The sequence below is a fragment of the Anarhichas minor genome, unplaced genomic scaffold (assembly GCF_050575085.1).
Source record: "Anarhichas minor isolate MPS153535 unplaced genomic scaffold, ASM5057508v1 ptg000017l, whole genome shotgun sequence".
NCBI classification, from domain to species: Eukaryota; Metazoa; Chordata; class Actinopteri; order Perciformes; family Anarhichadidae; genus Anarhichas; species Anarhichas minor.
Genome location: NW_027466463.1, coordinates 11,826,556 through 11,852,616, shown reverse-complemented (window position 1 = coordinate 11,852,616; position 26,061 = coordinate 11,826,556). Strand labels below are relative to the sequence as shown.

The window sequence follows — 26,061 nt, the reverse complement described above, 5'->3', positions numbered from 1 at the left end:
TGAGATTTTAGAGATTTTTCAAGGCACTTTGCAGATACATTCAAATGTCCTACTTACCCTTTTTTTTTTAAATATAAAGCTGTCATGCCTGCATGATTCATTTAAGACAACACCTAACACTTGTCTTTCAGTTTCCTTTGTGCTCATCAGAAAATGTTTTTTTGCTTTTTCTACTGTTACATGTCTTCAGGGATAACAGCCCAGAAGACATTAAAAAACAATGTTTAATGTGGAAATAATTCAAATTTTAAATAAAATGTATTTGTAGCTATTAAAAGTTACTTTGAACATTAAGGTTTTACATTAAGCTCAAACATATGGTCATCTTAAAAAATTTGATTAAACTACTCAAAACAAAAAAACGCTCACAACATTGATCATTGAACAACATACTTTTATTTTTACATTTGTACATTTTGCTGTCAATACATCTGTACTTGAGTAATATGATTATGAATGCAGGAGTTTTACTTGTAATGGGTTAATAATGCCAGAATCCTCTGTTTCAGGTAAGAGTCCTGCATAACAGCAATTAAAAGTAGCATTACTAGTACAATGTGTTTATGCACAATGCTTCCTTTTACAGTGTTATATTTATCATAATTGTATCTTTGTTGCATGAATGCATAAGGCATGTTCGATCTATAACAATGCATTACATTCTATAAATTATATTCAATTAAAAACACCACCCGTGGGACACGAGTGATTCTGCAAGGCCGGATCAGGGCCACAGCACCCCGGCATCCCTTAAAGCAGCGTCCCATCCGCTGCTTCCGGCGATGTTTACAAAGGTCTTACATAATAACAGCGAGGGAGGTGTCCGCAACAATGCATGGGGGCCCACAGTGTGGCCACGGTGCTGAGGTGAATGCAGAGATAAGCGTATTTTGAGGAAGATGATCAGCAGGAGGGCGGGGGAGGAGAGGCGAGAGGAGAGTGGATGGAGAGAGAGAGGGACCCGGATGCTGATGCGAGTGAGACGAAGGAAGGAAGAGGAGAGAGAAAATATCGATTTACGGCAAGAAAACCGAAGGGAGTATAATACAGGGGGCCTTTACCCTGCGTGAACTATTATCAGAAGCGACGAGGGGGAATAACGCAGTCGATGATAGTGCGGGTTGATCTGCGGATATCTGTGTTTTTCTACCTGTGCATCCGCCGGTGAGGGAGGAGGACACGCCAAAGGAGAGAGGAGAAGATGCTGTGATCCGCTATACTTGCAGTGATGTAGAGAGGGGGGAGACGGGGAGGGAGAGAGGCAGGGAGGGGGAGGACTTCGCTAAAGATGGTTGTTTTGTTAAGAATACGCGTTTCACCTCGAGATATTGCGAGAGTGCGGCGGCTGTCTGATAAATCTAACCGTTTGGCGATGCCCGGAAACTTCAGGAGGTGTCGGTTTTTTTGACAGGCGGCGCGAGCGAGACGGCCGTTGGTCCAGGCGTTGAAGCTAAAGCTAGCCTCGCTGCTGTGTGGGAGAGCGGCGGCGAGGCTAAAATAGCACGTTATTGCACCTGTAAAACAGGCCCAACACAGAGAATAAAACGGATTTAATCATCAGTGCTAGCATTTAATTGACCTATTTGACGTTTTGTCATTGGCCTCAACCAGCAAAGGATATAATTCTGCGCGTCAGACGTGAAACAGCTTGGTTGTTTTAAGGCTAATAACGGCATAACGTTTAGGTTTACTCCGCGATATTTTTCTTATTAACCGTCATTTAAAATTAATGTGATACATGTACGTTGTTCATATAAGCTAATGTACAGGAGTGAACTCTTTAGTTTGCCTACCTTGTTTATCTTTAGGGTATTGGTCAGTATTTAACGCATAAGAACTTAATGCCATCTCAGTTTCTCTGCTTCTATCAGCCACTAGCAAGCTGTTTTTTTTGGTAAATATCAACGTTGTACATGTTTACTGTGCTTTTAATCAAAAAGGCAGAACTATCTAGCTTTGTGTGTTAACCAGGTTTAGATGAAGAATGCTAATTTATCATCCAGATGTAGTAAATCAGCACCAGTTTGACTTTTGCATTTTTCACGTGTTCACCCTGTAACCTCAGGGTTGCATTGTTATCACTCAAATACAAGGTTCAATACCTGTATACGCTGTATAATATCACAGTGATTGCAATAACCACTGTGCAGTAGTAGTAGTAGTAGTAGTAGTGTGTTAGCCTCCAGAAAGAGCAGTATGAGTAAGGAACTGTCTCTAAGTCAGTCAGCTCAGTATGTTGGGCCCTACCGACTGGAGAAAACACTGGGGAAGGGACAGACAGGTGAGTGCAACAAACTGTATTTTAAACTGCTATTTCATGTAGAAATATACACTATAGATGAGGCCTCTTTCATGCCCATCTGTCTCTTATTTTTGTCTCTCTACACCTCTCTCATTGTGTTTTTCAGGACTGGTCAAGCTCGGGGTCCATTGCATTACGGCTCAGAAGGTAGCGGTCAAAATAGTCAACAGAGAGAAGCTGTCTGAGTCAGTACTGATGAAGGTACAGTGTGACGCTGTTGAGGTCGTCGCAGTGACGATAATGCAAATTTTTGTTTATAATTAGATGTTTTATGCAATACACAAAAACTCCTCCATATTATCTATATTTGACTTCTGTATTAATTTAGAAATTAACCTCTGTTCTGTTGCTGCAAAGATGACATACTTGGCTTGTGTTCTCTGCTTTAGTATCTTCATCTCTTTTTCTTCACATCTGTCTCCTCTCTCTAACCAGGTTGAGAGGGAGATTGCCATTCTGAAACTGATTGAGCATCCGCATGTGTTGAAGCTGCATGATGTTTACGAGAATAGCAAATACCTGTGAGTCCCCTCTGCATTCAAAAGAGCCTCACACCTGGCCTCAGTGCAGTCTGCATGCTTCTTTTCTTGTTGTGAATGCTGAACTTTGGAGCAGGATGGGTATAAATATTACTCTAACAACTATATTAATCTGCTCTCATCACTCTAATTCAATTTTTTCCTTCATCTCCCACAATTATTCTGGAAAGTTTTTGATCTATCTTGAGAAAAATATTATGTTCCTAGAATCCAACATCATACATTATTGGTATCTTACAGTTTAATATTGATTGAGGTTAGATTTTTTGTTTCTGTCCCGTGGAGATGAACGTTTTAAATCACACTGTTGTCCCTGTATGTCGGCAGGTACCTGGTGCTGGAGCATGTGTCAGGAGGAGAGTTGTTTGACTACCTGGTGAAGAAGGGCCGGCTGACTCCGAAAGAGGCCAGGAAGTTCTTCAGGCAGATCATCTCTGCTTTGGATTTCTGCCACAGTCATTCCATCTGGTTGGTTTCTGCAGAGAGCAGTGGTATCTTAAATTAACCTCTTTAAACAACGAGGAATCGATGCCAATTTGATGAGTCATGGCAGAATAATTCAGAAGCTGCCTCAGTCAGTAACATCAAAAAAGCATCTGAAACTTTCCTCTTTTATACTGAATTGATGTCTGCAGGCATTTAGCGTCCTTAAATACATTTTTGTGACAGCGGATCAAGTAGTAAAGTCATGGAAAAACTTGTGATTGTGTTGCATGAACCAATATTAAAGGCTCTTTATCAGACCCCTGCAGTCATAGTTAAGATAAAATGCCATAATCAGCACTAATAGACTAATATATAGTATCTGTTGTGTTCTTGCAGTCACAGAGACCTGAAGCCTGAGAACTTGCTCCTGGATGAAAAGAACAACATCCGGATTGCTGACTTTGGCATGGCCTCCCTACAGGTGGGAGACAGTTTGTTAGAGACCAGCTGTGGGTGAGTACCAGCTCTGTATAATAATGTGTACACACATTATAAAAAAGGGTCATATTTTGTATTTCAGGATTAATGTCAATCCATGCATATTACATAATGTAAGGATAAAGAGTAGAGTAGTTGTCACAGAAGCTAAAGGCTTTATACAGCTTTAGTTCTACTGTTATTAGTGTTACTGCAAATTATTCTAGAATTGTAAGCATAGACATGTTGTTTGTAACATATTTCTTTCATTTTAGATCACCACATTATGCTTGCCCTGAAGTTATACGCGTAAGTGTTCCTCACATTTTGGTACCTGTAATATAAATGAGCAAATTATGTAAATATATTATCCAAACACTGAACAAAAAGACATCACTGACCGTTTCAAAGTCATAACAAATAATTTAACTAGTCTTAATGGAATATATAGTCTGTCACTTGTTGTAAAGAAGACTCATCTTTACTCAGAGATATTCTTGAAGGCACTCAGCATACAAGACTAGTTCTATCAATAAAAAGATGGTTTAACTGTGTTCTGGATTATTATGGATTGCAGTGTGTTTCTTTTGACTGAGATTTCATGGACAAGCCTTAAATGTAATCGATCGATAGTCAGTGTGGAACTGATGTGGATTCTGTCTTTGGCAGGGGGAGAAATATGACGGGCGGAGAGCAGATGTGTGGAGCTGTGGGGTCATCCTGTTTGCTCTACTGGTGGTAGGTCTTTCACTTTCACAGTTCAGTTTGGTCCTTTTGTAAAAAAAAAAAAAGCCCCTCATTTGTTTGCAGTCTTAACTTACTTTTCCCTTTTCAAGTCAAGTTTATTTGATCACATCTGATCTGTTTTCCCTCCTTACCTCTCCTTACCTCTCCTTACCTCTCCTTTTCTCTCCTACAGGGTGCCCTGCCCTTTGACCATGACAATTTACGGCAGCTCCTGGAGAAGGTGAAGAGCGGGGTGTTCCACATGCCCCACTTCATCCCGCCGGACTGCCAGTCCTTGCTCAAGGGCATGATTGAAGTCAACCCTGAAAAGAGGCTCACGGTACGAGACTCTGCTCACACCAGGCTCATCCACCGGGGGTCTGAATGCTGCTTAAACACCTGGGATTTAGTCCGAGTTACACCTGTGTTCAATTGTGGGATTGCCTTTCATTCCTTCCTTTTGAATACATTGGAATTAAAAAGAGCAGCGTCATTGGACCGCAGTCATTAATATGAATCATATTTAGATTTCTTTACTTGTGCCCTTTGCAGCTGGATCTGCTCTCTCGCATTTTGTTTATCATAGATGACATGGATTAGAGACACAGCTGCATTTAAATTGGGTGATTGCGTCAAAGGCGCGTTTGAGGCACAGGATCAAAGGCATCAGAAATCAGCGCGACGCATGCAAATTGTGATTTTTTAATGTAAAATATTCAGAACTGATGAGGTGTTTTGTGCATGCAAGAAAAGTATCTGGCGTGAAGTGTTTACACAGCAAAGCTCTGTGGCCATCTGGCTGTTAACAGACTGCCCTGTCACCCTTTACAGCTAGAGGCCATCCAGAAACATGCCTGGTACCTGTGAGTGTATCTTCATTTTTACATACTTGATCGTCGAGTGAAATACTAATTTAAAGCGTGGTCATATTTAATCATAGACACTATATCTGTGTCATTCACGTGTTTCATTGTGTGTGTTATGTGTGTGTGTGTGTGTGGCTCCCAGGGGTGGTCGTAATGAGCCGTGTCCAGAGCAGCCTCCTCCCAGGCGAGTGTTTGTGAGGCAAATCTCGTCCCTGACTGAGCTGGACCCAGATGTGTTGGACAGCATGCACTCGCTGGGTTGTTTCCGAGACCGAGGCAAGCTCACGCGTGATTTGCAGTGTGAAGAGTAAGTATTTTTTCAACCCCTGACACGTCTATGTTTCACAGTGCACGATTGTACGCTGACACCATGTAATACAACCACTACTGCCTTTCTTAAGAATGGACAGATATGTGGCTATGGTATGATTTAAAAACAGTATTATATTAAAAGACTATATCACTTACATACATGTAGGAGCAAAACAAATAAGTATTTATACATTTATACATACACAACAATACAGTACATTGGACACTTAGATGTTACATTATTCTAGTCATGCAGCCATGTACTTTTATGCCTTTTTTTATTGACCCCTGTGTATTGTGGGCAGACATTTGGAGTGCTGTCTGAAAGCAGAGAGGGAATATGGTTTCCTCTTCATCATGCAATGTGAAACTCCTGTTCTGAGTCAGCATGGCTAACTCACCACAGGGTTAAAGCATGCAAGATGGTGGATCGACCAGAAGCCTCACCAATATCAAAGTCGTGGTGCCGTCAGGTGCTCCTTGTCACAACAAAGTGATATTGAGGGCTTCAAATGACGCGCAGGGTTGTGCTCCAAAACGTCTGTGTTCTGTTGTTATGATGTATTCAGTCGAGGACTGCAACCGTTGGAGGATCCAGCCCCTGAACACACCTTAGTAGGGAACATACTGTTCCAGTAAATATATGTTTGAGTGGAGAGCAGTCAATAAAAACATCGTCAATTGTGTGGTCACTTGCTACAACCTGCTCATGTTTTCTACACAGACTTTATAGCAGTGGTACTATTATCACATATTGCTCATATCAACATTATTCTTTCCCATCTTCTTCCTCTCTCTCTCTCTCTCTCTCTCTCTCTCTCTCTCTCTCTCTCTTTCAGAGAAAACCAGGAGAAGATGATCTATTACCTGCTGCTGGACAGGAAAGAGCGCTACCCCAGCTATGAGGATGAGGATTTGCCACCGCGCAATGACGTAGGTCAGTCACTAGGGGGCAGGAGAGAACCACTCAAGGGAGGGAGCTGCTTTTCTCAGCCAGTTTCTGTGAAGCAGTTGTTCTACAGTATGTGAGTCTGGTGCCATACACAGGTACTCATTACCTCTGCCAATGAATTTGGGATTTGTTTAAGATTATTCATTACATTTTGAATGAAATATTTTGCACTGATAGCTGTGAGCCTATTAATCAGTCGTTGTGATCTCCACCATTAGCAATAAAACACGAAGCAATATGGAAAAAAGAAAGACTAAGCCCTATTGTTGCCTCTAGTTTTGTTTTTTAAATTATTTTATGGTGGAATTTTATGGAACTATGTGTAACATTTTACTCCCTATAAGTCATAATTGTGTTTTAATAATCGAGCCAGACTTTGCAGGACATCTGCAAGATTCCTCTATGTGAGAAAACTGGAAGAAGGCAGCTATTCTGTATGTGTAAATGACGCAACATTTATCACAGTCACAGATGGCGCAGCGAGCTAAAGGCCTGTGGAAAAAATCTCTTTCAGCATAATCATAGTTTTTAGTTTTTAGCAAAAGAGAAAATACATGCATCGTGACAGAGTGACATCAGGGAGTGGGGAGGATGAAGACGATCATTTCATGATGGCATGTTGCACAACATATCATGTAATTGTAAAAACACTGTCTTTAACATAAGCTTTAATTAAACTGCTAATTGACATTGGTTAATCGTGTCATAACTTTATGATGGTGTTCCACAGCAGACCCTCCTCGAAAGCGAGTGGACTCTCCGATGCTGACGCGCCACGGCCGCTGTCGCCCCGAGAGGAAAAGCCTGGAGGTGCTGAGTGTTACCGAACAGGGGTCTCCTACCCCGCCTCGCAGGGCCCTGGACACAGCTGCACACAGCCAGAGGTACAGTACTCACACACACACAGTACACACACTCTAAATGTTGCGCACCAAGAAGGCCCACAGTTTCTTGGTGGTTACACTCTGTCGTTGTTGATGATCTTTTGACCTCCGGTCTCTTCGTCAGGTCTCGCTCAGTCAGCGGAGCCTCAACCGGTCTCTCCTCCAGCCCTCTCAGCAGCCCCCGGGTAAGGGCCTGTTGGCCAACTTTTAACAAACTGTGCAGCTAACTTGCTGCTGCTTTGATTACCTGCACTTTGAACATGACGCGTTGCAAGCATGCATTATGAAATACTGGATTTTACAACATTGATTTGCATATTTGAATTCCCCCTGTCACTTAGTACAATTAAAGGATCATAGGCTAGGGAATCTTTCTAAATTTGAGCGTAAAATCACATGCCAATAAAAGATGCAGAGTTCACACTACACGACTTATGCCCTGATTTTCTACTTGCCGAAAGTTCTCGGAGCCCCCCAACAAAAGCCCCAGATCAGAGAGAAATTGGTGTTGGCTCGGGGAAACCTGAGGTAACAATAGGAACTTCACTTCAATTGTTGACAAAACGTAGTTTGGAGACCAGACATACTCAAGGGGGGGGGGGGGGGGGGGGGGGGGGGGGGGTTCCTCTCGGTGAAAGATCTCGTAACGTGTGACCCACTGCTGTCGCCTGTCAGTCATGTTGTGTGTAAACCACGACGACTTCAAGTCTCCCAATCGCAAGACAGCAAAGTGTGAAGTGTGAAGTGTGAACAGCACAGCGATCTGACGACTTTAAAAGTCTCGTAGTGTGAACTCGGATTACAGAAGTTCCTCTTTGTGTTACTATCCGACTGCTGCGGCTCAGCAACACAACGCTGTCCAGGAATCTGCATATTAGCTTGAGATAAGCTTTAGGAAGCACATTTACACTGAGTTAACATGTGTTTAGCTGATTACTTGTCATTTTGAATGTTTTACTAATTACATTGTTAACTTATCAAGAAAGCTGTGATTACTTAAGCAATTGTTTTTTCGCTGGTATCGCCCACCCCGGCATTAAACTGCTTTAAAAAATGTAATCAGCTCCTCAGCCATTCTGACACATCATCACAACACCAGCTCCCCACATTTAATCTCACGGGAGATTTGTGTGGCATTTTCCACTTCATGTCACTTCTCTTCCTCACCATGCATGCACTAGTTGTAAATACAATTGTTAAGAATATAACATATTACCTTTAAATTGGTTGATTTATTTTGGTTTATGTGATCATTTGCTTTTCTGGTTTGCTCATGTTCTAAACTGCATTGAAACACTTAATAGATGGTAAATTAATTACATAATCAACCGTAACTTACCAGCAATCGCTGAACAGTAACACCTTCACTGCCACTGTCCTTTGTCACTGCATTTTTAACCCTGTCACGACCACAACTGTCACTAAACCTTCACTCACATAAGATACAAATGGCACAAAAGACCAAAGGGCCAAAATGAAAGTTTTTATAGTCAGCACTGGTAGTATTGCATTTGACAATTTCACTACTCACAAGATGCACTCTTTTGTCATAAAGCATGATATTCATTTCCATCCTTTCTCCATGTTCCATCCCCTCTCTTTCTTATTATCCATCCCTCCCACCCCACAAACCCCACTCCCCAGTCCTATCAAAGCCCCGTCTTCACTTTCAGCCAATCAGACGTCACCTCTGCCACCGCCACCCTCCTCACAAAGGAGCCCAAACAGGGAAACGCCACCACTCCTCGCTCAGCACGGGCTCATGACAAGCTCAAAGCTCCCCCCAACCCAAAGACCCAGACCCTGCCCACCAAGGGACCGGCAGACCGACCCCATCTGCAGCCCATCAAGTCCCTGCCTCTGCACAACCCATCCTCCCGCTCACCCTCCCCTTCTCCGCTCCTGTCACCCATCCCTCGTTTCTTCTTCCCCTCGTCCTCTGTCCTTAAGTCCGTGACTAAGAGCTTCTACCCAAACTCTGCCCACTGTGTGCCGCAGGTCACTCCCCAGGGTTCTCCGTTGCCCACACCCTTGGGCACCCCTGTCCACCACCCTCACCACCCCTCCTCCACCCCGCCCTCCTCCTCCTCGTCCTCGTCCTCCTCGCGGGCGGAGGGAGGGGGAGGGGTGGGCTCACTGTCCCTCACCCCACCCTCCAGCCCAGGAGGGGGAAGCGGCATGGCGGCCAGCAGCTCTGCCCACTGGAGGACTCGCCTCAATTCTTTCAAGAACAACCTGCTGGGCTCCCCCCGCTTCCATCGCCGCAAACTGCAAGGTGAGGTTTAGAGTTTGCCTCAATATTCTGCGGGCGTCGGTATCTGCACAGGTATGGAACATACTGAAGTAGCTCATCAGGTTCAAAAAGTTTCCTCAGTTTTAACACTTTTAAAACATGACTTTTCTTTTTCAGCATGCCGTATTCCAGACCTCTATGAATGGATTGTATCTCAATTCTTTGTGTCCTCTGGCTTCTAGCTAAAGATCTAATATTGCACACAAATTTAAATTTTAATATGAGTTGTCTCTTTCAGTTCCTACATCAGAAGACATGTCCAGTCTAACACCAGAATCCAGCCCTGAGTAAGTCACACTCCTTGAGATAAATTAATGAGGAAGGAATAAATGAGGAGCTGAGGTGTCGCTTGTTTTCACTCAATAAAGCTGTGTGTGTGTGTGTGTTCTCTTGGATGTTCTCTATGGCTCCGTGTATCTGCTCCTACTGTATATTTTTTTTTTGTCTGGCTACCAGGCTGGCTAAGAAGTCGTGGTTTGGGAACTTCATCGGCTTGGAGAAAGAGGAGCAGATCTTTGTGGTGATCAGAGACAAACCTCTGAGTTCTGTCAAAGCCGACATTGTCCACGCGTTCCTGTCTGTGAGTATCTGATGCGGTCTTTCACGCCTCTCACTATCAAAGCTTGTTTGTAGAAAGCGTGGCTCTCACTGGCAAAGCTGTACGGACTTCACACGCACTCTCATACTGTACGCACATCATTTCTTTCATTGTTTCTGCTTTCTCTTTATTTCAATCGTGCTCACTCGTGGCACGTTGATAGATCACTTTGCTTTCACCCAATGGCTCACTCTTTCCCTCCTCTCCTCACCCTCACCCTCACCCTTTGTCTCCCTATACTCACGTTTGCCCCCGAACCTCTCCCGCCTCGTAAGTCTGTCGGTCTCTCTGCTTCTTCTCTGTCTCCCTACCAAACAGATCCCGTCACTCAGTCACAGCGTTCTCTCTCAGACCAGCTTTCGGGCCGAATACAAGTCCTCCGGCGGCCCCTCCGTCTTCCAGAAGCCCGTCAAGTTCCAGGTGGACATCGCTTTCTCCGAAGGCGAGAGGGAGCGAGACCGGGAGAGGACCGAGAGGGAGGGCAGGAGGGAGACGGGAATCTACAGCGTGACGTTCACCCTCATTTCAGGCAAGAGGAGCGGACACAATATGGACCTGATTTAAACTTCACAACTATTTACATTTTGGAAGTAGTTTTGTTTGTAGCAACTTAAAATATAAGTTTGGAAAGTACGCTTAATTGCTTTTTGGTGGAGAGTTATATGAGAGGATCCATACCGATAGTTATGTACCGTTGAACAGAGCCAGGCAATCTGTTTCATCCTGTTTCCTGTCTTTATGCTAAGCTAACAGGCTGCTGGCTTTATATATAAAGTTGTAACAATTTTCTTATCTAACTCAGTGCCAGAAAGCGAATATTTCTTAAAATGTCGAACTATTCCTTTATATAAAAAAAGAAACTGGCTCTGAATGCTTGGTTTAGATCCTTGGACTAGTTTACTAATTCTGTGATTCAGACTTTTCCTGAATTAAATCATAATTTTGTTACTAAACCTCAAGTATCCTATTGTGTCGCCTTGGTGCGTCTCCAGGTCCGAGTCGCAGGTTCAGACGAGTGGTGGAAACAATTCAAGCCCAGCTTCTCAGCTCCCATGATCAACCCATGGTGCAAGCCCTATCTGGTGAGACTGCTGAAACACACGTGTAGCACCCAGCAGAGTAAATATACAACATTGTTCTCCTGTACATACAAGAGTAGCCTTATTTAATGATGAGACAATTAGCTTTTATGTGTGTTTTGCATATTTGTTCTGAAATGGTTCTAACCACATGACTTATCTTTAAGTATTTACAGATTTACAGCTGTTTACAATACAATGCTCTGTTTGTTTTGCTAAGAATGCCCTGGGGGTCATAGGCTCCCATCACCTGCTGTGGAACGGTAGTGTCCGCTTCCGACTGTTTGTCACTTGAACATCTAACTTTCAGGCTCACCCCCGACTCTTGTAATCACAGCTGCATCTCATTTCCATGCGCTGTATACGTCGGGAGTGACTTTCCTGTTCTCCTCTGCTGATCCCTTCCCAGATGAGAAGAACGGCCGGCCCCACGGGACCCCCACCCGCCAAAACTCGAGGCGCTCCGAGGGTGGGGGCGACAGGTGCGAGTGGGGCGACCGAGTAGATGGCGGAAGCATAGGCGGCAGCGGGGGAGTTCTGCAGCGCAGAGGCTCGGCGAAAGAGAGAACCCGACTGCTGTCCTCCAATGGAACCCAATCCCAACCGTAGGATAGAAAGTGAGACGGCGCAGCAGGATGCCTGAACTACACCGGAGAGAAGACAGCGTAACGTCATCTCCAAGTATCTCTGCGAGCCATGAGCTACTCCTATTCTTCCTTGACTAAGTTATTGAAGGTTTCTTGACCAGAAAGGATTGAGCCTTTTCCCCGTCATGCTTTTTTTTCCTTCTTTTTTCTCCCCAACTCGAGATTCTTTTGATCTTCTGGATCACCAGGATTCCTCCCTTTTAAATGAGAACCAAGTGTTAAGGAATCACCCTTTAATGAAAAAAAAATTATATGAATGAGCAGTTTGCTATCCATCATAGATACAGCTTCACAGATCAAACTAGGAACTTTTGAAGTGCTAATATGCATGCCAGTTAGCAAATCAGCCTGCTAAAGGATGCTGAAATGATCAGATAGGCTAGTCTACCATATCATTGTAACACAGTATCTGACACCAAAAATAATTAACAAGGCTTGTGATGGTTCTCAAGATTACTATGAAAATTAACCAGTGCACTCATATCATTATCAAGCAACATGCAATTACCAATCCATCCTGAAAGAAATGTAGATGTGTCTCAGCAGATGAACCCTAAGAGTTAGCAACCTGAACAAACGGTCCTGATTTTCTCAGGAGAAACTACATCCTAGAATTCCAGCAGTGTCTTCTCCTGAGGTAAAGAAAACCAACAAAGTAAGCTAAAGTAAGTGAATGTGAAAGAAAAAGAAGAATATTTTTTTATTTAGTTTGTATCTATTGTTTACATATTTCTTTGGAGGATGTCAGTAGCATAGTAGTGATAACAGAGAAGGCGGTAACTGAAAATACTCGTCGCAGAGGGAAAGCTGACCAGTTGCTTTTTTTAAAAGGCATTCGTTTAGAGTTAAATGTTTTTATTCTTTTGTATTTTCTTTTTACTCAGAGACAATATTAAACAATGCATTTAGGATTTTTTTTCCCGCATTGGACCCCTGTTGCTCTGGAGAAAAGTATTTTTGATTTGAACAGAAATATAAACATAATTATATGAAGATAAAAAACACTATGCGTGAATAGTTCCATGAACCTCATCACAGCTGTTTGTGCCCAGATTGAATGAGAAGAGCATTCCTGGCCTGTGGATCAAACAGAAGCCACCTTTCTTGTCGAGCTTGTCTCCTATTGCCATAGTATTCATGTACTGACTCGGAACAAAACAACAAACAACAAACAAAAAAAAAAAGGAAATTCATCAATGGACATTTTCGAAATGCCGGACTTAAACGTTTTGCGATGTCGATTCCTTGTTGAACCAGGACTTCAAAAATGGGAAGCAAGCAAAGAGTCTCCTAACCCCATGCTCCCAACGTCACTGTTCACCAACAAGCCAAGTAGTCCATCGCTGCACTCACGCTCGTCACCAGAGAGTCGCACCATTCTGCAAGCAGACGTAGCAACTCGGGACAGTCACGTATTACTCCAGCGCTCCGTCAGACTAGTCGATGTTTTTCACCAGTCTTCCATACAGCACAATATGCAACACAAGTGCAGAAGGTTTTCAGAGGGATACACAGTGCTACAGTTATGTTTATTTTAATTGTCACCTATCCATCTATTTATTTATTTATTTGTGTATTTTTTTGTGGTTGCTAGTGCCATGTATTCATTTACAAACAACAAAAATATATCGAGAGCTATTTCGAGTTATATTTAATTTCTCATTGTCACTCTTTTTTTTTTTTTTGAGTGCTTGTTCCCCAAGAAGAAGAAGGACTTCGATAGCAGGACTGACATGTTGCTCTCACCCGACTTCTCCGATGATCTTTGTTTATACCTCACATGTCTTTTATCGCACTTATCTCTGAGAACTGGAACGTGTGTGTGAGACGGGTGGATGATGACTGAGTGCGCTGAAAACTTTGCAGCAGATGCATTTTGAGCTGATCACGTGCAGAGATTTGGCCTGACCCAGGAATATTACATCCACTAACAAAGCCAACAGGCGCATCATTTCTCTCACGCACATTAAATGCTTGCTAATTCGCCTCATCTCTTGGTTTCACGCCGTGCCCCTTCGCCCTGTCTGTTTGCCTCTTCACCCGTTGTGTAGCCATCGTCACAAGAGAAACTGTACAAAGTTGTTTGCCACACCGTCTGTATGCACTCTTTGATTGCTCACCATCACCATTTTCATCTCTCTCATCACTGCATCACCTTCACTTTCATTGACCCAACTCTGGCTAAGATTGTAAACTATTCTCCATTCATAAGGGTCAGTAGAATAAGGTGTTTAAAAAAAAAGAAATGTCTGTATCATAATTTAAATATAAAAAGTGCACTATTATAACTATTGCCTGTGATAAAAAGAACAATTATGATTGAATTGATGGTCAAAATAAAGAGAGATCCACCTTATTGTTATGGTTACAATAATAAACCCTAAATTCATGTGTGTGTCTATTTAGTTTCTGGGTTTAAATGGTGTCCGTTCATTGTGCACGGCTGTTTCTTTTGTCTTGCACTAATGTCGAAAAAGTTAACATTTTAGATAATTTTACCACCTGGATGAAATCGTTCTACTTAGTATCTGTTATAATATTAAATACTATAATAATCACATCTGGTCCTATGCTTAACCAAGATTAAAGTGAGAAAAACGCTACTTACTAGCTTCTCCTGGAGCTATCAATCCCTTCTTATAGTTTTCTATGGAAAATTATAATTTATAATTTCAACAAACAGATCGATGGTTTACCATAACATATGACTGTTAGAAATGGTCGAAAGAAGAAAGAAAACACATCTGGAAATAAAAGATAAGGTCAGGACTACACATGTGTAAGGATAGTTTATCTGAGTAATAGTGTCCCTGGCGTTCATCATCTCCGTATCGAATATAAAAATGTATTTATTCAAGAATTGTATTCAAAACATACGACAGTCACACGTTAAATCACTGTAATTTATCTTACATATAAAGTCAAATAAACACAGTAATTCATTTTACATTTAAAGCCAAATAAATGCCGAGCCGGTGGACATAGTTATTGACACAGGCTTCTCTCTGCCCTGAACGCAGCTCAGGCATCACACTACAAACCTGCCACTGCGTGATTGCGACATTTCCGACCGTATGTGAAGGCAGCATCAGCTCCATCCTGGAGGAGAGCATCCATAGTACAGCTGTGCAGAGGGCCGACACCACGTCGTCGTCGTCAGAAGTTATAACTGTCCTGCTACTCTGGACCCTCGGGAAATTTCGTAAACAACAACAACAACAACAGGTATGCTAACAGGGTTTGTGAAAATGACGTCGTGTGTTGCAATGGAGACACAAACAGTCGCGTCGTTTCCACGGACGTGAAGAAGTCCCACCAGCTCAAGCTAAAGGCTTGGGACGCTCGGCTAGCCAACACTAGCATAGCTCTCATCTAAATAGCTGCTGTAGTGAGATAACGTTAGTTAAAATGTCAGTTAGCGTTATCTTGCCTCAATTGGTTTTCCTTAATGTTGAACATTAGTGTGGAGCTTTCAGCTATAACAATGTTACGAGCTTAATAACACTTACTACGTACCTGATTAATAACACTGTTACTACTGCTTAATCACATTGTACTTGATGTTGAAGACCAAACAGGACGTTTCATGGTGGTATTGTTTTACTACTATATAAGTTAGCTCAGTATTAGCTAGCTTTTATAAACATTTCCCCCAATCTGTCTGCTGTTTAATTTGGGTTGACTTGGCTGAAAGGTGTAGAGTGTCACCATGACTGTAGTTGTTGTTTGTTGACTTTGGAAGTTGTCCTCATTTTATGTCATATTTGTTAGTTAACGATACAGTGCAACAATATTTAGCTTATCCTATCTGTGTGTCTTGAATTATGTGATTGCTTCTACAATGTGTGTGTGATAACAGAAATCTGATGATATTACATGTTCACTTGTTGCCATAATAGAGCCCAGTGTTGTCACATGCAGGTGTTTTACATCTGTTAGTTCCTTGTTGGGCAGACTTGCAGGCAAAGGTTAGTCAAGATAAGTTATGATAAGGCAGAGCTGACTCTTAACTTAACTAATTGGTTATTTACTCTTAACCTGGAACAGAAGAAACATACAAAATCACCTTGATGAGACTAAAGTTGCAGTCAAACAATAGATGGAGGAATTCTAATAGGAAAATGACTGAAGGCCTGAGAGGTGTTAACCTTTCCCCTAGTTTACACAAACTGGCCCTGCCTCCCTCTGTCCTCTTCCTGCTCTGGACACACTGTCCAATGTTGATCTACTTGCTTTCTGTCTGGCAGTTGTCCGACAATCAAAATGTGTTGTTGTTTAGTTGTTTAGTCTACATATCAAGCAAGTAAAAAGTGCAGGGTCGTGCCAAACCTTTTTCTCCTTTTAAAAAACCTTTAAATAAACTGTAATATACCTTTAAACAGACCTTACTATTCATAGCCCATTCCCCCTTATTAATTACTCAATTCAATTATATCTGTAGCCTAATCAAAAATATCATCGTTAAGCGGTATCATTGTCTGGCGGTCTTTTTTTATCGCCCGGCTTTAAAGAGTTGATGCTGAGGATTACGACGCTGTGAATGCAGACATTTTATCTGCCAGATCTGACCTACAACAACAAGAGCAGACGTGGCCTCTACAGGGGTGTAGTCCAGTATCAGTGTGACTCAACCTCAGGCCATTATCCATAGCCTATTTGTAGAGGAAAATCAATTCCGTAGGAAGAGAAGCAGTTATTGCAAAAGACAAAAATACCCGATCACAGTCAGCGCATTCCCATCAAACTCTTGTCTGTTTCAAGCTGACTTTACATTTTAAAGGACTCATGAATAATGTGTCTCTTTTTGAGCTCCTCTTAAAAATGCTCATGTGTGAAATGGACGTGTTTTGGCGGGCATAAGCGTGCACATTTTGCAATTCACACACACACATTCCTTCCTTTTGCCTTTAGGTTGTTGTCTGCCTATTCACAGTTGAATAAAACATTTATTTTTCCTCTCTGTCCCTCTCATTGTGCACAGTCATCATGGCGGAGGCCCACCAGGCGGTGGCCTTCCAGTTCACGGTCACCCCGGATGGCATTGATCTTCATTTGTCCCACCAGGCCTTCACGGAGATCTACCTCTCTGGCGTGCGCTCCTGGAAGAAGCGTATCATCGGACTCAAGGTATCTCAACTCTGGCTGTCACACCTGTTGTCTGGTTGGCTTGTTCACGCTCATCCCGTGTCTTTGACTCAAAAACAGTCCGTAACCACATATGTGGCTCTTCCTCATAGTTATTACAGCTCTTCCCCCTCTCTTCATGTCAGCACTTGCATCTGTGTCGGAGCTAAATGTTGAGGAATCTTAAGTATTCTGTTGTGTTGGCCTGTCTATATCATGGTTTCAGTGTTTTTCAGTGTCTTTGCTTTAAAGATTAAAGTGATGTTTAATGTGTAAGCTTTTCATACCAAGTCGGACACACACCTGCTGCAAAAGCCTTAAATTAACAGTTACATTCACAGTGATTTGTTGTGTAATTCTGTTTATGAATGCAGTAAAGACTTGAGCATCCACATGACGTGTATTACTTTAATCATCATAATCAGTGTGCATGTCAGTGCAGCGATTGTAAACAGGAAGAACGGGATTTCAAATGTCTCCTCTCTCACGTTAACAGAACAGCGTGATCACGGGGGTTTATCCTGCGAGTCCGTCCTCCTGGCTGTTCGTGGTCATAGCCATCCTGGCTACTATGTACACGCGCTCCGACCCCTCCATGGGACTCATAGCCAAGATACAGGAGCACCTGCCAGTCAGGTAACACCTCTCGTGACTCCAGGATAGTGTTAAAGATTCACCAATCAACCCCTGCAGACTCCAAATGTTCCCTTTCCCTGATTATACATTGTGCTATAGAGAGATGAGTGATACATATTAGAAAGGAGTCGTTTTCTTGTTCATTCGGTTATATGTTACACTCACTGCTCTCCCTCTGTTTGCAGCCAGTCTATGAGTAACCAGTGCCAGACGTTGGTGTCAGCAGTGCTCTTCAGCACCATGCTGTGGCTCCTGCTCATCTTCACCATGCGCCTGTGCCTCAAGCAGCTTCTCTCCTACCACCGCTGGATGTTTGAGAAGCACGGCAAGATGTCCACCACCACCAAAGTCTGGGTGGTCAGTGTTGTCTCACACCTTTTTTTTGTTCTATTTGTTACTGTAAACAAACAATGCCCTTCATTGTCCTGAGTGGCAGTTTTTATGTCCTCTCATACTCACAAATTGTTGTGTGTTTTATGCTGCAAAGAAAACCCTGTTTACTGTTTCTACGCCAGGCGCTGGTGCGGATCTTCTCTGGCAGGAAGCCTCTGCTCTACAGCTACCAGGGTTCGCTGCCAAACCTGCCTGTGCCGGCCACCAAGGACACAGTCAAAAGGGTGAGACGTCACATGAAGCGGAGGAAATGACAACACGCTGACCAGTGACCGCGGAACAGATGGATTGCTTTCGCACATTCATCATTTTCAACCAAATATAAAATGCATGCTATCATCCACCCTTCTAAATCTATATCTGACAGATGAGAGGTGGTGTGGTTGTAATGGTAGAAGGCTTCCACATCACCAACCGTGGCCTTTAATAGATGTTAATTCATTGATTTACAATCCTTGTTCTATGTTTCCGTATTTAGTAGACTATGTAATCAATATTGGTCATTTTATATCTGCTCAATGCGTCTCCTTCTTCTTCTTCTTCTTCTTCTTTGCGCATCTCTCTTGTTTAGCACTTGGAATCCGTGCGTCCGCTCATGGACGATACAGAGTACGAACGCATGACCAAGCTGTCAGCGGAGTTTGAGAGCAGCGTCGGTAAACGCCTGCAGTGGTACCTCAAACTCAAAGCCCTGTGGGCCACCAACTACGTAAGTGGTTGACCACAGCGAGTGTGGCTACTTCAGACATCACTCAAACGTCCAAAGCAAAGCAGGCCAGAGGACATTTTCTAATTCTATGAAAGATGTATGTCTTTGTAAGGTTCTGTGGTTTCAATTATTCATCCTGGCTGAATATGGAAGTGATGGAAGTGACTGCCGGTTGGCTCCAATATTAGCTCTCTCACAAAGAATGATTGTGTTTTAATTCTTCAGGTCAGTGACTGGTGGGAGGAATACGTCTATCTACGAGGGCGGAGCCCAATAATGGTCAACAGTAACTATTACGGCATGGTATGACAACAAATAGATTCCCAGTTTAACCTGCTGCAGTCATCATTAGGATCGACTCTGTTTGATGTTGGACCTTACAGGTTAATTTTTTCTATTTGACGGGCTTTGAGATATTTAAGGATTTGTTTGTCACGAGGAGAGAAAAATGATGGATACATAATTGTGTGTTTCTGCTTGTTAGACTAAGACAGGTACTCTTGTTTTTACTGTTTTATTAATCCTGGAAAAGTGAACCTACAATGTATGTTCATCACGTTTATATGAATACAACTTCAAACACATGGCCTCTAAAAACTCAACTATTTCCTCAAGAATGTTCAATAAACAGTCCTTTGTTTTTTTTGATCAAGTAACTGAGAAGATCCCAGGCGTACTTTCGGATCCTCTGGTTTTGGATGACCCATGTTTATGCTGCTCCTGACTTCCTGTCTCTGTGCGTTCTCTCCCCAGGACTTCATGTATGTGACGCCCACACCCATCCAGGCGGCCCGGGCAGGCAACAGCCTTCACGCATACTTCCTATACCGCCGCAAACTCAACAAAGAAGAGCTTAAACCTGTGAGTTTCACACCAGTCCACCCCCCAGCTGCCCCAAATACACCGAGGCGTTCATAATTCATGCCTCTCTGCTATGGCAACAGAAGACTTCTACAGACACATTTGGATATTTCTTTGTGGAACCTGATCATAATGATGACACCATCAGTACATGTTTTCATTGATTGATTTGCCGTTTGTGTGTCTTGCAAGTTTTTGGTAGATATCCTGTTCATCTCCGTTCATTTATTTTGTTTTCATGTTCCCTCACATTCTCATATGCTCATGTCTCACTCCTTCCTCTTCTACTCCTTTCATCCTGTCTCTCACTCGCTTGATTCCTCTTCACTCCCTTCCCTCATGTCCTCTCACTCGTCTCCTCTCTTTTTGATTGACTCTACGATCCCTCCGCTGGTCTCCTCTGTCCTCGCCCTTCGTCCTCTCCTCTCTCCGTTTTCCCAGACCCGCATTCCCGGCACTGTCATTCCTCTGTGTTCAGCTCAGTGTGAGAGGGTATTCAACACCACGCGCATTCCTGGAGAGGAGACCGGTAAAGAGACACACATACACGGTGCTGATAGCTGAGAGCAGGTAGCTCCAGCAAGTGAGCAGTGCTTCAGAGATGACGAGGCACACGGAAGGTGTCTGAGCCCTCTGGAGTTAAAGCGTGGGAGAGAGAACTGTGTGAAAGACGGTGTGTGTGTGTGTGTGAGTTTGCCGTGATTCACTGAGTCATCGTATGTCTGCTGTACAGGCCATCCTGTCGCCTCTCATCTGTCTCCACTTGCCTTCTGGTCTCATCGCAGTTTCTGGAAATGGTCTGTCTCTTAACTAATGTCTATTTTCTTCTGCCCACAAATTTTGTTTTCTCATCTTTTTCTTCCCTCTCTTCCCTGGTTCTCGTTCTATTTCCTCCACACACCCCTGTGTGTGTTTTTCTATCCTTTTCCTTTCCCTCTTTCTCTCCCTTCCTTTCTTTTTTGTACTGGCCCCTCCCTCTTTATCGTGCTCAGTGGATGTTAAGGTCTGCAGTTCCTTGCTGCTCCTATCAATTTGAGCGGATGTTTGACACTTGTCGAATCCCTGGAACACTAACAGGTAGTATTTATATTTTTACACAACTGGCCCAATCCTAGTTTTAGATCTCTAAATAAACCAATATGATAACATATGTGTGCATAACATGTTTTACTGTGTCTGATTAAGAATGTCAAATGACGATCCCTGTCTCACATATAGTAAATGTTCCCTGTCCATTATGTTAATGAGCCAACATCTTAAAAGTCATCCATCAATCATTTCAAATTAGGAACCATGATGTAAAGAAACAGATGCAGCTGTTGTGTCCTTTAGTCCCGACTAAAAATGTATGAATCGTGACATGAATGTGACAGGAACCCATGCCAGTAGGACAGACAGAGTAAACACAAGCACAAGGCACACACACACATTAAGCGCATCATCTCTGATGCTTTTGTGTTTCTATGACAGGCCTTTGACTCAATTAACAAAATATGTATTTTTGTTTTCTTAAATGCGCGAAGACACTGTGCAGCATTGGCAGGACAGTGACTACATAGCGGTATACCACAGGGGTCGCTACTTCCGTCTCAGGATGTACCATGCAGGCAGACTCCTGTCGCCCAGGGAGATTGAATCCCAAATTCAGAAGATCCTGGATGACCCGTCACCTCCTTCCAAAGGAGAGGCCAAACTGGGGGCCCTGACCGCTGGAGACAGGTCAGTGTGACAAGCCACCTGTGGTAAAATCACATGGACAACACAGTGCATCCTTGATGCAATGTCATAATCTTCCTCTGAAATGTTTCCCAGGATTCCATGGGCTAAAGCCAGGGCGAAGTATTTCAGCAGTGGGGTCAATAAACGGTCTCTGGACTACATCGAGAAAGCCGCCTTCTTTGTGACCCTGGATGATGAGGAGCAGGGCGGGATGGCGGATGACCCGACTAGATTAGATTCATACGCCAAATCCCTGTTGCACGGGAAATGTTACGACAGGTAATTTTACCCTTAACTGATCACTGCCTTGTGAAAGTCACCTAGTTTCTAATTTTTGTGTTTTTCAATCCTTATCTTGGTCGTCATGCAGGTGGTTTGACAAGTCCTTCACCGTTGTTTACTTCAAGAATGGAAAGATGGGCTTAAATGGAGAGCACTCCTGGGCTGATGCACCAGTGTTATCACACGCCTGGCAGGTAAGGAACAGGCAGGAAAAGTAAGTTCCACGTTGTTGTCGCTTGGTTCTTAGAGGCAATCACTTATAACTGTTGTGTGCTTCCAGTACGTCTTGTCCATGGACTGTTTCCAGCTCGGTTACAATGCAGAGGGTCACTGCAAAGGAGAAGTGGATTCATCACTACCCGGGCCACAGAAGCTGAACTGGGAAATCCCTCCAGAAGTTAGTTATCCATCCACACCTTGCCCGTAACTCCATAATTAACCTGTACAGATGTGTGCAGCGGCTCTGTGCAGGCACGCGTCTCGACTGCGTCTCACGGGCGTAGCTGGTGTTGAAGCTTTTATTTTGGCCGCCGCTTTAGAGTGGTGAGCGAGGAGTCAGCAGTCCATCAATCAACGGGCAATAAAAGGTGTTTTGAGAAAGTGTGAGTCACTGCAACCACAAGAGCTCCTTCAGCATGCAGCAGTAACTGGCCACCCAAAATATTACGCAGTTTGTGTAGCAGTATGCGAAATAAGTGTGAGACACACTCACTCACATTTTGAAAATGATCAGTTGGATTGAAAAGACGAGCGTCTAGCAAACTGATAGATATATTTCATGTAAATAGTGATGTAAAAAGCGGTGATAAAAGCTGACTCACTATTTGTAACACTGCGGAAGCGTTGCTCGTTCTTTTGAAACCACAGCACAACGGTTATAGGTATCTCAGTCGTGTTGATTTGAGCTGTTTGGATGTGTCCGTCTCAGTGTGAGGAGCAGATCTCCGGGTCTCTGGCAGTGGCCCAGGCCCTGGCTGACGATGTGGACGTCCACGTTTTCGCCTTTGAAGAATTTGGCAAAGGAAAGATCAAAAGGTGTCGAGTCAGCCCAGATGCCTTCATACAGCTGGCTCTTCAGTTGGCCCACTACAGGGTAAGCCTCCCTCTGAAGCAGTGTGTGTCGGACACTGCATTCAATTTGGACATTTGGTGTCAATATTATCTGTTATCTGCATGTGAGTTTTGTGTTTGCATTCCAGGACCAGGGGAGATTCTGTTTGACGTACGAATCCTCCATGACCCGTCTGTTCAAGGAGGGCAGGACCGAGACGGTTCGCTCCTGTACCAATGAGAGCAGTGCCTTCGTCCGAGCGCTGGAAGGTGGAGAGGTGAGACCATGGATGATGTCTCTTGACTTCCATCCTTTTTTGGCGGAGTAACTCAAAAGCGGACATTTAAAGGTTCTCTGAGGAAACTAAATCTGCATCGCAAATGATTCTGTCTAATTGCTATTTTCATCGCATGAATCATACAGTGTCTGTTATTGATATGCCAAGCAGTCATGCCTGCTCATGCCCTTCTCCACCAGGCAGCAGATGTGTGCAGGCGTTTGTTCCAGGAAGCATCAGAAAAGCACCAGCATCTATACCGCATGGCTATGACTGGAGCTGGCATCGACAGACACCTCTTCTGTCTCTACGTGGTATCTAAATACCTCAGAGTGGAGTCTCCTTTCTTGAAAGAGGTTCATTTCTTTTCTTTGTCATTTTTATATTTTTTCAGTTTGAGTATTTATCTCTTTAGTAGACACAGATTAGCAGCGACTTCAGCAAACTGATGCAGTGGCTTCTTGTGGGTATTTCAGGTGCTATCTGAGCCCTGGCGGCTGTCCACGAGTCAGACTCCAATGCACGTGGAGATGTTTGACATCGTCAACTACCCAGAGTACGTCTCCTGTGGAGGGGGCTTTGGACCGGTCAGTGCTTCACTCACTAAAATCATTTAGCTGTTTAAGTAACTTAACTAGAAACCAGAAACAAAGATTTTGCCATCGTAGCATTCATTAGCAGCAGTCATTTTACTAGTTTTGTTTTGTTGTTTTTCTTTTTTGAAAGCGGCTCAGGTTTGTGATATTCATTCAGCAGCCGTGAGTATAATAAATATTGTCTTTATCTCTTGCAGGTGGCTGATGACGGTTATGGGGTGTGCTACTGCGCTTTGGGAGAGAACATGTTGAACTTCCACATCACATGCAAGCACTCATGTCCGGACACTGTGAGTTCAATGAAAGTAGCAATAGTATGCTGCACAGGACAAGTGGAAACATACAAGTGGAACACATACAGATATCAATACTGGAGATTTAAAAATATTAACGACACATTTATGTTTTGAGCAGAGCTTTTTTTGAACCCCCAAGTTGTGAAGTAATTCGGACTTAAAGTTTATCTGTCTCATCAAATGACGTAAAAACTTTTTTGGATGAATTTATGTCAAAATGCTAATTCCTTTTTATCCCCCAGACACATTAATCTCCTTGTTCTTTATTCCATGTCTCCCCTCCAGGGTGCCAATAAATTTGGTGCTCAGATTAGAAAAGCTCTGCGCGACCTGCTACAGCTGCTGTGCCCCAACCAAACCCAGGTCAGGAAGACAGAAGTGATGCGGCCAGAAGTCAAGAAAGACCTGTAGGCGCTTACTCGGGGCTAAGAGATGCTGAAGGGAAGCATAAATGTTACACAATGAATTGAGGACAGACAGTTTTGTTTTCCCTCATGCATTGGGAGATTTCTTTTTTAGCCAGCCAGATGAAGAGAAAACTAAAAAAATGGAGGTGATGTTTTAACCGATATGTATCTGAATTTGTGTGTGTGTGTGTGTGTGTGTATTACCTGTGTGATAGGTGTGTGAGAAGCAAAGAGAAGTGGGATTCAAGTACACTGCTTCTTATTGGTTTAGCTTTAACAGACAAACCATTGGTACGTTTTTGTCAAGACATATTATAGATTATTATTAAAAGGCCAGTATGAATTGCACCACTCAAAGTTAGGGAAGAAATTCCTAATACTCTACTTTATTACAGGGATTAATTTGATATACATTCAAGTGCAGTACGTTCTGACACCATTAATTGTGCCACACGTTTCGTGCCACTGATTTTCTGTTGTTGAATTTGTTTGTAAAATGTTTTTGGGAGCGCGTGACGCATCTTGAGTCTTGGCACATTAGCGCAGATGGAAAACACGGAGGGCTGTTGAGGTGATTTCATTTTCTTCCATCTGAATGCAACATCGCTGTGACAGTGACGCCGCCACACATTTTGAACTATTGGAAGTCTGGGACTTCTTATTGTTTACTCGTTATGTATAAATCTGCTTTCTACAAAAACACATGATTGTAATGCTGTGCTGAGAGTGCCGGGCTGTTTATACATGTAGTGAAATGACATGGCTCATAAAATTCATAGGTTGGCATTACTGTTTGACTGGTGTTATATTCAGGGCCAGCTCACCCAGGAAATACCTTTATGTTTTCAAACGTATTCAAAATGTACATACAAATAATGTAGCTCAATTGTCCTTTCAGTGGTCAGTATTTCAAACTTACCGAGTTGAAGCTGTGCTGTAATGAACTCCAGATATTTCACTGCCATCTATTCATCTGTTTTGTAATTATTTTCATCACTGTATTATTAAACAAGCACCATAACAATGCAAGCTATATTCGTGAATACCATATGCAGGTGTTTGTTTAGTCTTGAGCACAGCTGCCGGTCACATGTGGATTACATGTGGAGTGAAGCCGTCTGATTCAAAGAAAGTTGTGTACCAGTGACACGGGTTCCTCAGTTATTCTTCATCGATTACTGCCTCTTCTTTTTCTGTTGAGCTTGTGTCGTAGTATTACTATCAGATATTGCAGAAATATCTGCAATATCACAGCAGAAAATAAAGGACTTCTTAAAGAAAAAAGCTAAAAGTGTCTCTTTCTGTTGAGGAGAAGAGTACTCCACTGATTTAGCATAGCACTCCCATAACATAGTTGGACTCATAATGGACCGTTTAAAAAAAATAAAAAAAGAGATTTGAACCAGCAATATCTCTTTTTTTCTGCTTCCTTGTCAAAACCAGGTGCCTACATTACCCAAAATGCAGCTATTCTATGTACATAGAGGTACTGCAAGGGGTCCGCGAAATGTTTGGTTGATTAGACAATTTAAAAATAAATAAAATATATATATGTTTTCTTTAGTGTATAATCACTTAGCATATTGACTGGAAACTGGCTGACTATTTA

The 26,061-nt window shown here is 42.9% G+C and overlaps 2 protein-coding genes across 5 annotated transcripts; both read left to right on the top strand.

Moving 5' to 3' along the window:
* Nucleotides 1-1,015: 1,015 nt before the first annotated feature.
* brsk1a (BR serine/threonine kinase 1a) lies at nucleotides 1,016-13,749 on the top strand. The gene is made up of 19 exons (XM_076093629.1): nucleotides 1,016-2,281; nucleotides 2,409-2,503; nucleotides 2,738-2,823; nucleotides 3,169-3,309; nucleotides 3,664-3,780; nucleotides 4,020-4,053; nucleotides 4,414-4,482; nucleotides 4,664-4,810; nucleotides 5,302-5,333; nucleotides 5,479-5,643; nucleotides 6,488-6,585; nucleotides 7,331-7,484; nucleotides 7,609-7,669; nucleotides 9,483-9,759; nucleotides 10,016-10,064; nucleotides 10,234-10,357; nucleotides 10,694-10,904; nucleotides 11,368-11,457; nucleotides 11,828-13,749. Exons 1-19 carry the CDS (start codon nucleotides 2,197-2,199, stop codon nucleotides 12,061-12,063), a joined length of 2,271 nt encoding a protein of 756 aa, XP_075949744.1. The 5' UTR covers nucleotides 1,016-2,196; the 3' UTR covers nucleotides 12,064-13,749.
* Nucleotides 13,750-15,164: 1,415 nt separating this feature from the next.
* On the top strand, nucleotides 15,165-25,743 carry LOC142951811 (carnitine O-palmitoyltransferase 1, liver isoform). Of its 4 annotated transcripts, none has more exons than XM_076093627.1 (19): nucleotides 15,168-15,326; nucleotides 17,083-17,228; nucleotides 17,722-17,861; nucleotides 18,047-18,218; nucleotides 18,377-18,478; nucleotides 18,826-18,963; nucleotides 19,189-19,266; nucleotides 19,717-19,824; nucleotides 20,817-20,901; nucleotides 21,348-21,543; nucleotides 21,637-21,822; nucleotides 21,914-22,019; nucleotides 22,106-22,222; nucleotides 22,754-22,918; nucleotides 23,025-23,153; nucleotides 23,354-23,509; nucleotides 23,630-23,740; nucleotides 23,947-24,039; nucleotides 24,331-25,743. In XM_076093627.1, exons 2-19 carry the CDS (start codon nucleotides 17,088-17,090, stop codon nucleotides 24,454-24,456), a joined length of 2,349 nt encoding a protein of 782 aa, XP_075949742.1. In that variant the 5' UTR covers nucleotides 15,168-15,326; nucleotides 17,083-17,087; the 3' UTR covers nucleotides 24,457-25,743. The 4 variants fall into 4 exon arrangements, 3 of the variants coding, with proteins under 3 accessions (XP_075949743.1, XP_075949742.1, XP_075949741.1); XM_076093626.1 differs by lacking the exon at nucleotides 20,817-20,901 and adding an exon at nucleotides 20,266-20,353; XM_076093628.1 differs by lacking the exons at nucleotides 21,637-21,822; nucleotides 21,914-22,019; nucleotides 22,106-22,222; ... (4 more) ...; nucleotides 23,947-24,039; nucleotides 24,331-25,743 and adding an exon at nucleotides 20,266-20,353 and having other exon boundaries at nucleotides 15,165-15,326; nucleotides 21,348-21,485.
* The last annotated feature ends 318 nt before the right edge of the window (nucleotides 25,744-26,061 follow it).

Excerpts from the sequence above, each read along its gene's own strand:
- brsk1a (XM_076093629.1), top strand. The coding sequence starts at position 2,197 with ATGAGTAAGGAACTGTCTCTAAGTCAGTCAGCTCAGTATGTTGGGCCC. Across the intron at positions 4,054-4,413 it reads CTTGCCCTGAAGTTATACGC|GGGGAGAAATATGACGGGCG; the intron begins GTAAGTGTTCCT and ends TGTCTTTGGCAG. Across the intron at positions 11,458-11,827 it reads CATGGTGCAAGCCCTATCTG|TGACTTTCCTGTTCTCCTCT; the intron begins GTGAGACTGCTG and ends ATACGTCGGGAG.
- LOC142951811 (XM_076093626.1), top strand. The coding sequence starts at position 17,088 with ATGGCGGAGGCCCACCAGGCGGTGGCCTTCCAGTTCACGGTCACCCCG. Across the intron at positions 18,964-19,188 it reads CCCTGTGGGCCACCAACTAC|GTCAGTGACTGGTGGGAGGA; the intron begins GTAAGTGGTTGA and ends TTAATTCTTCAG. Across the intron at positions 22,919-23,024 it reads TTCAGTTGGCCCACTACAGG|GACCAGGGGAGATTCTGTTT; the intron begins GTAAGCCTCCCT and ends TTTGCATTCCAG.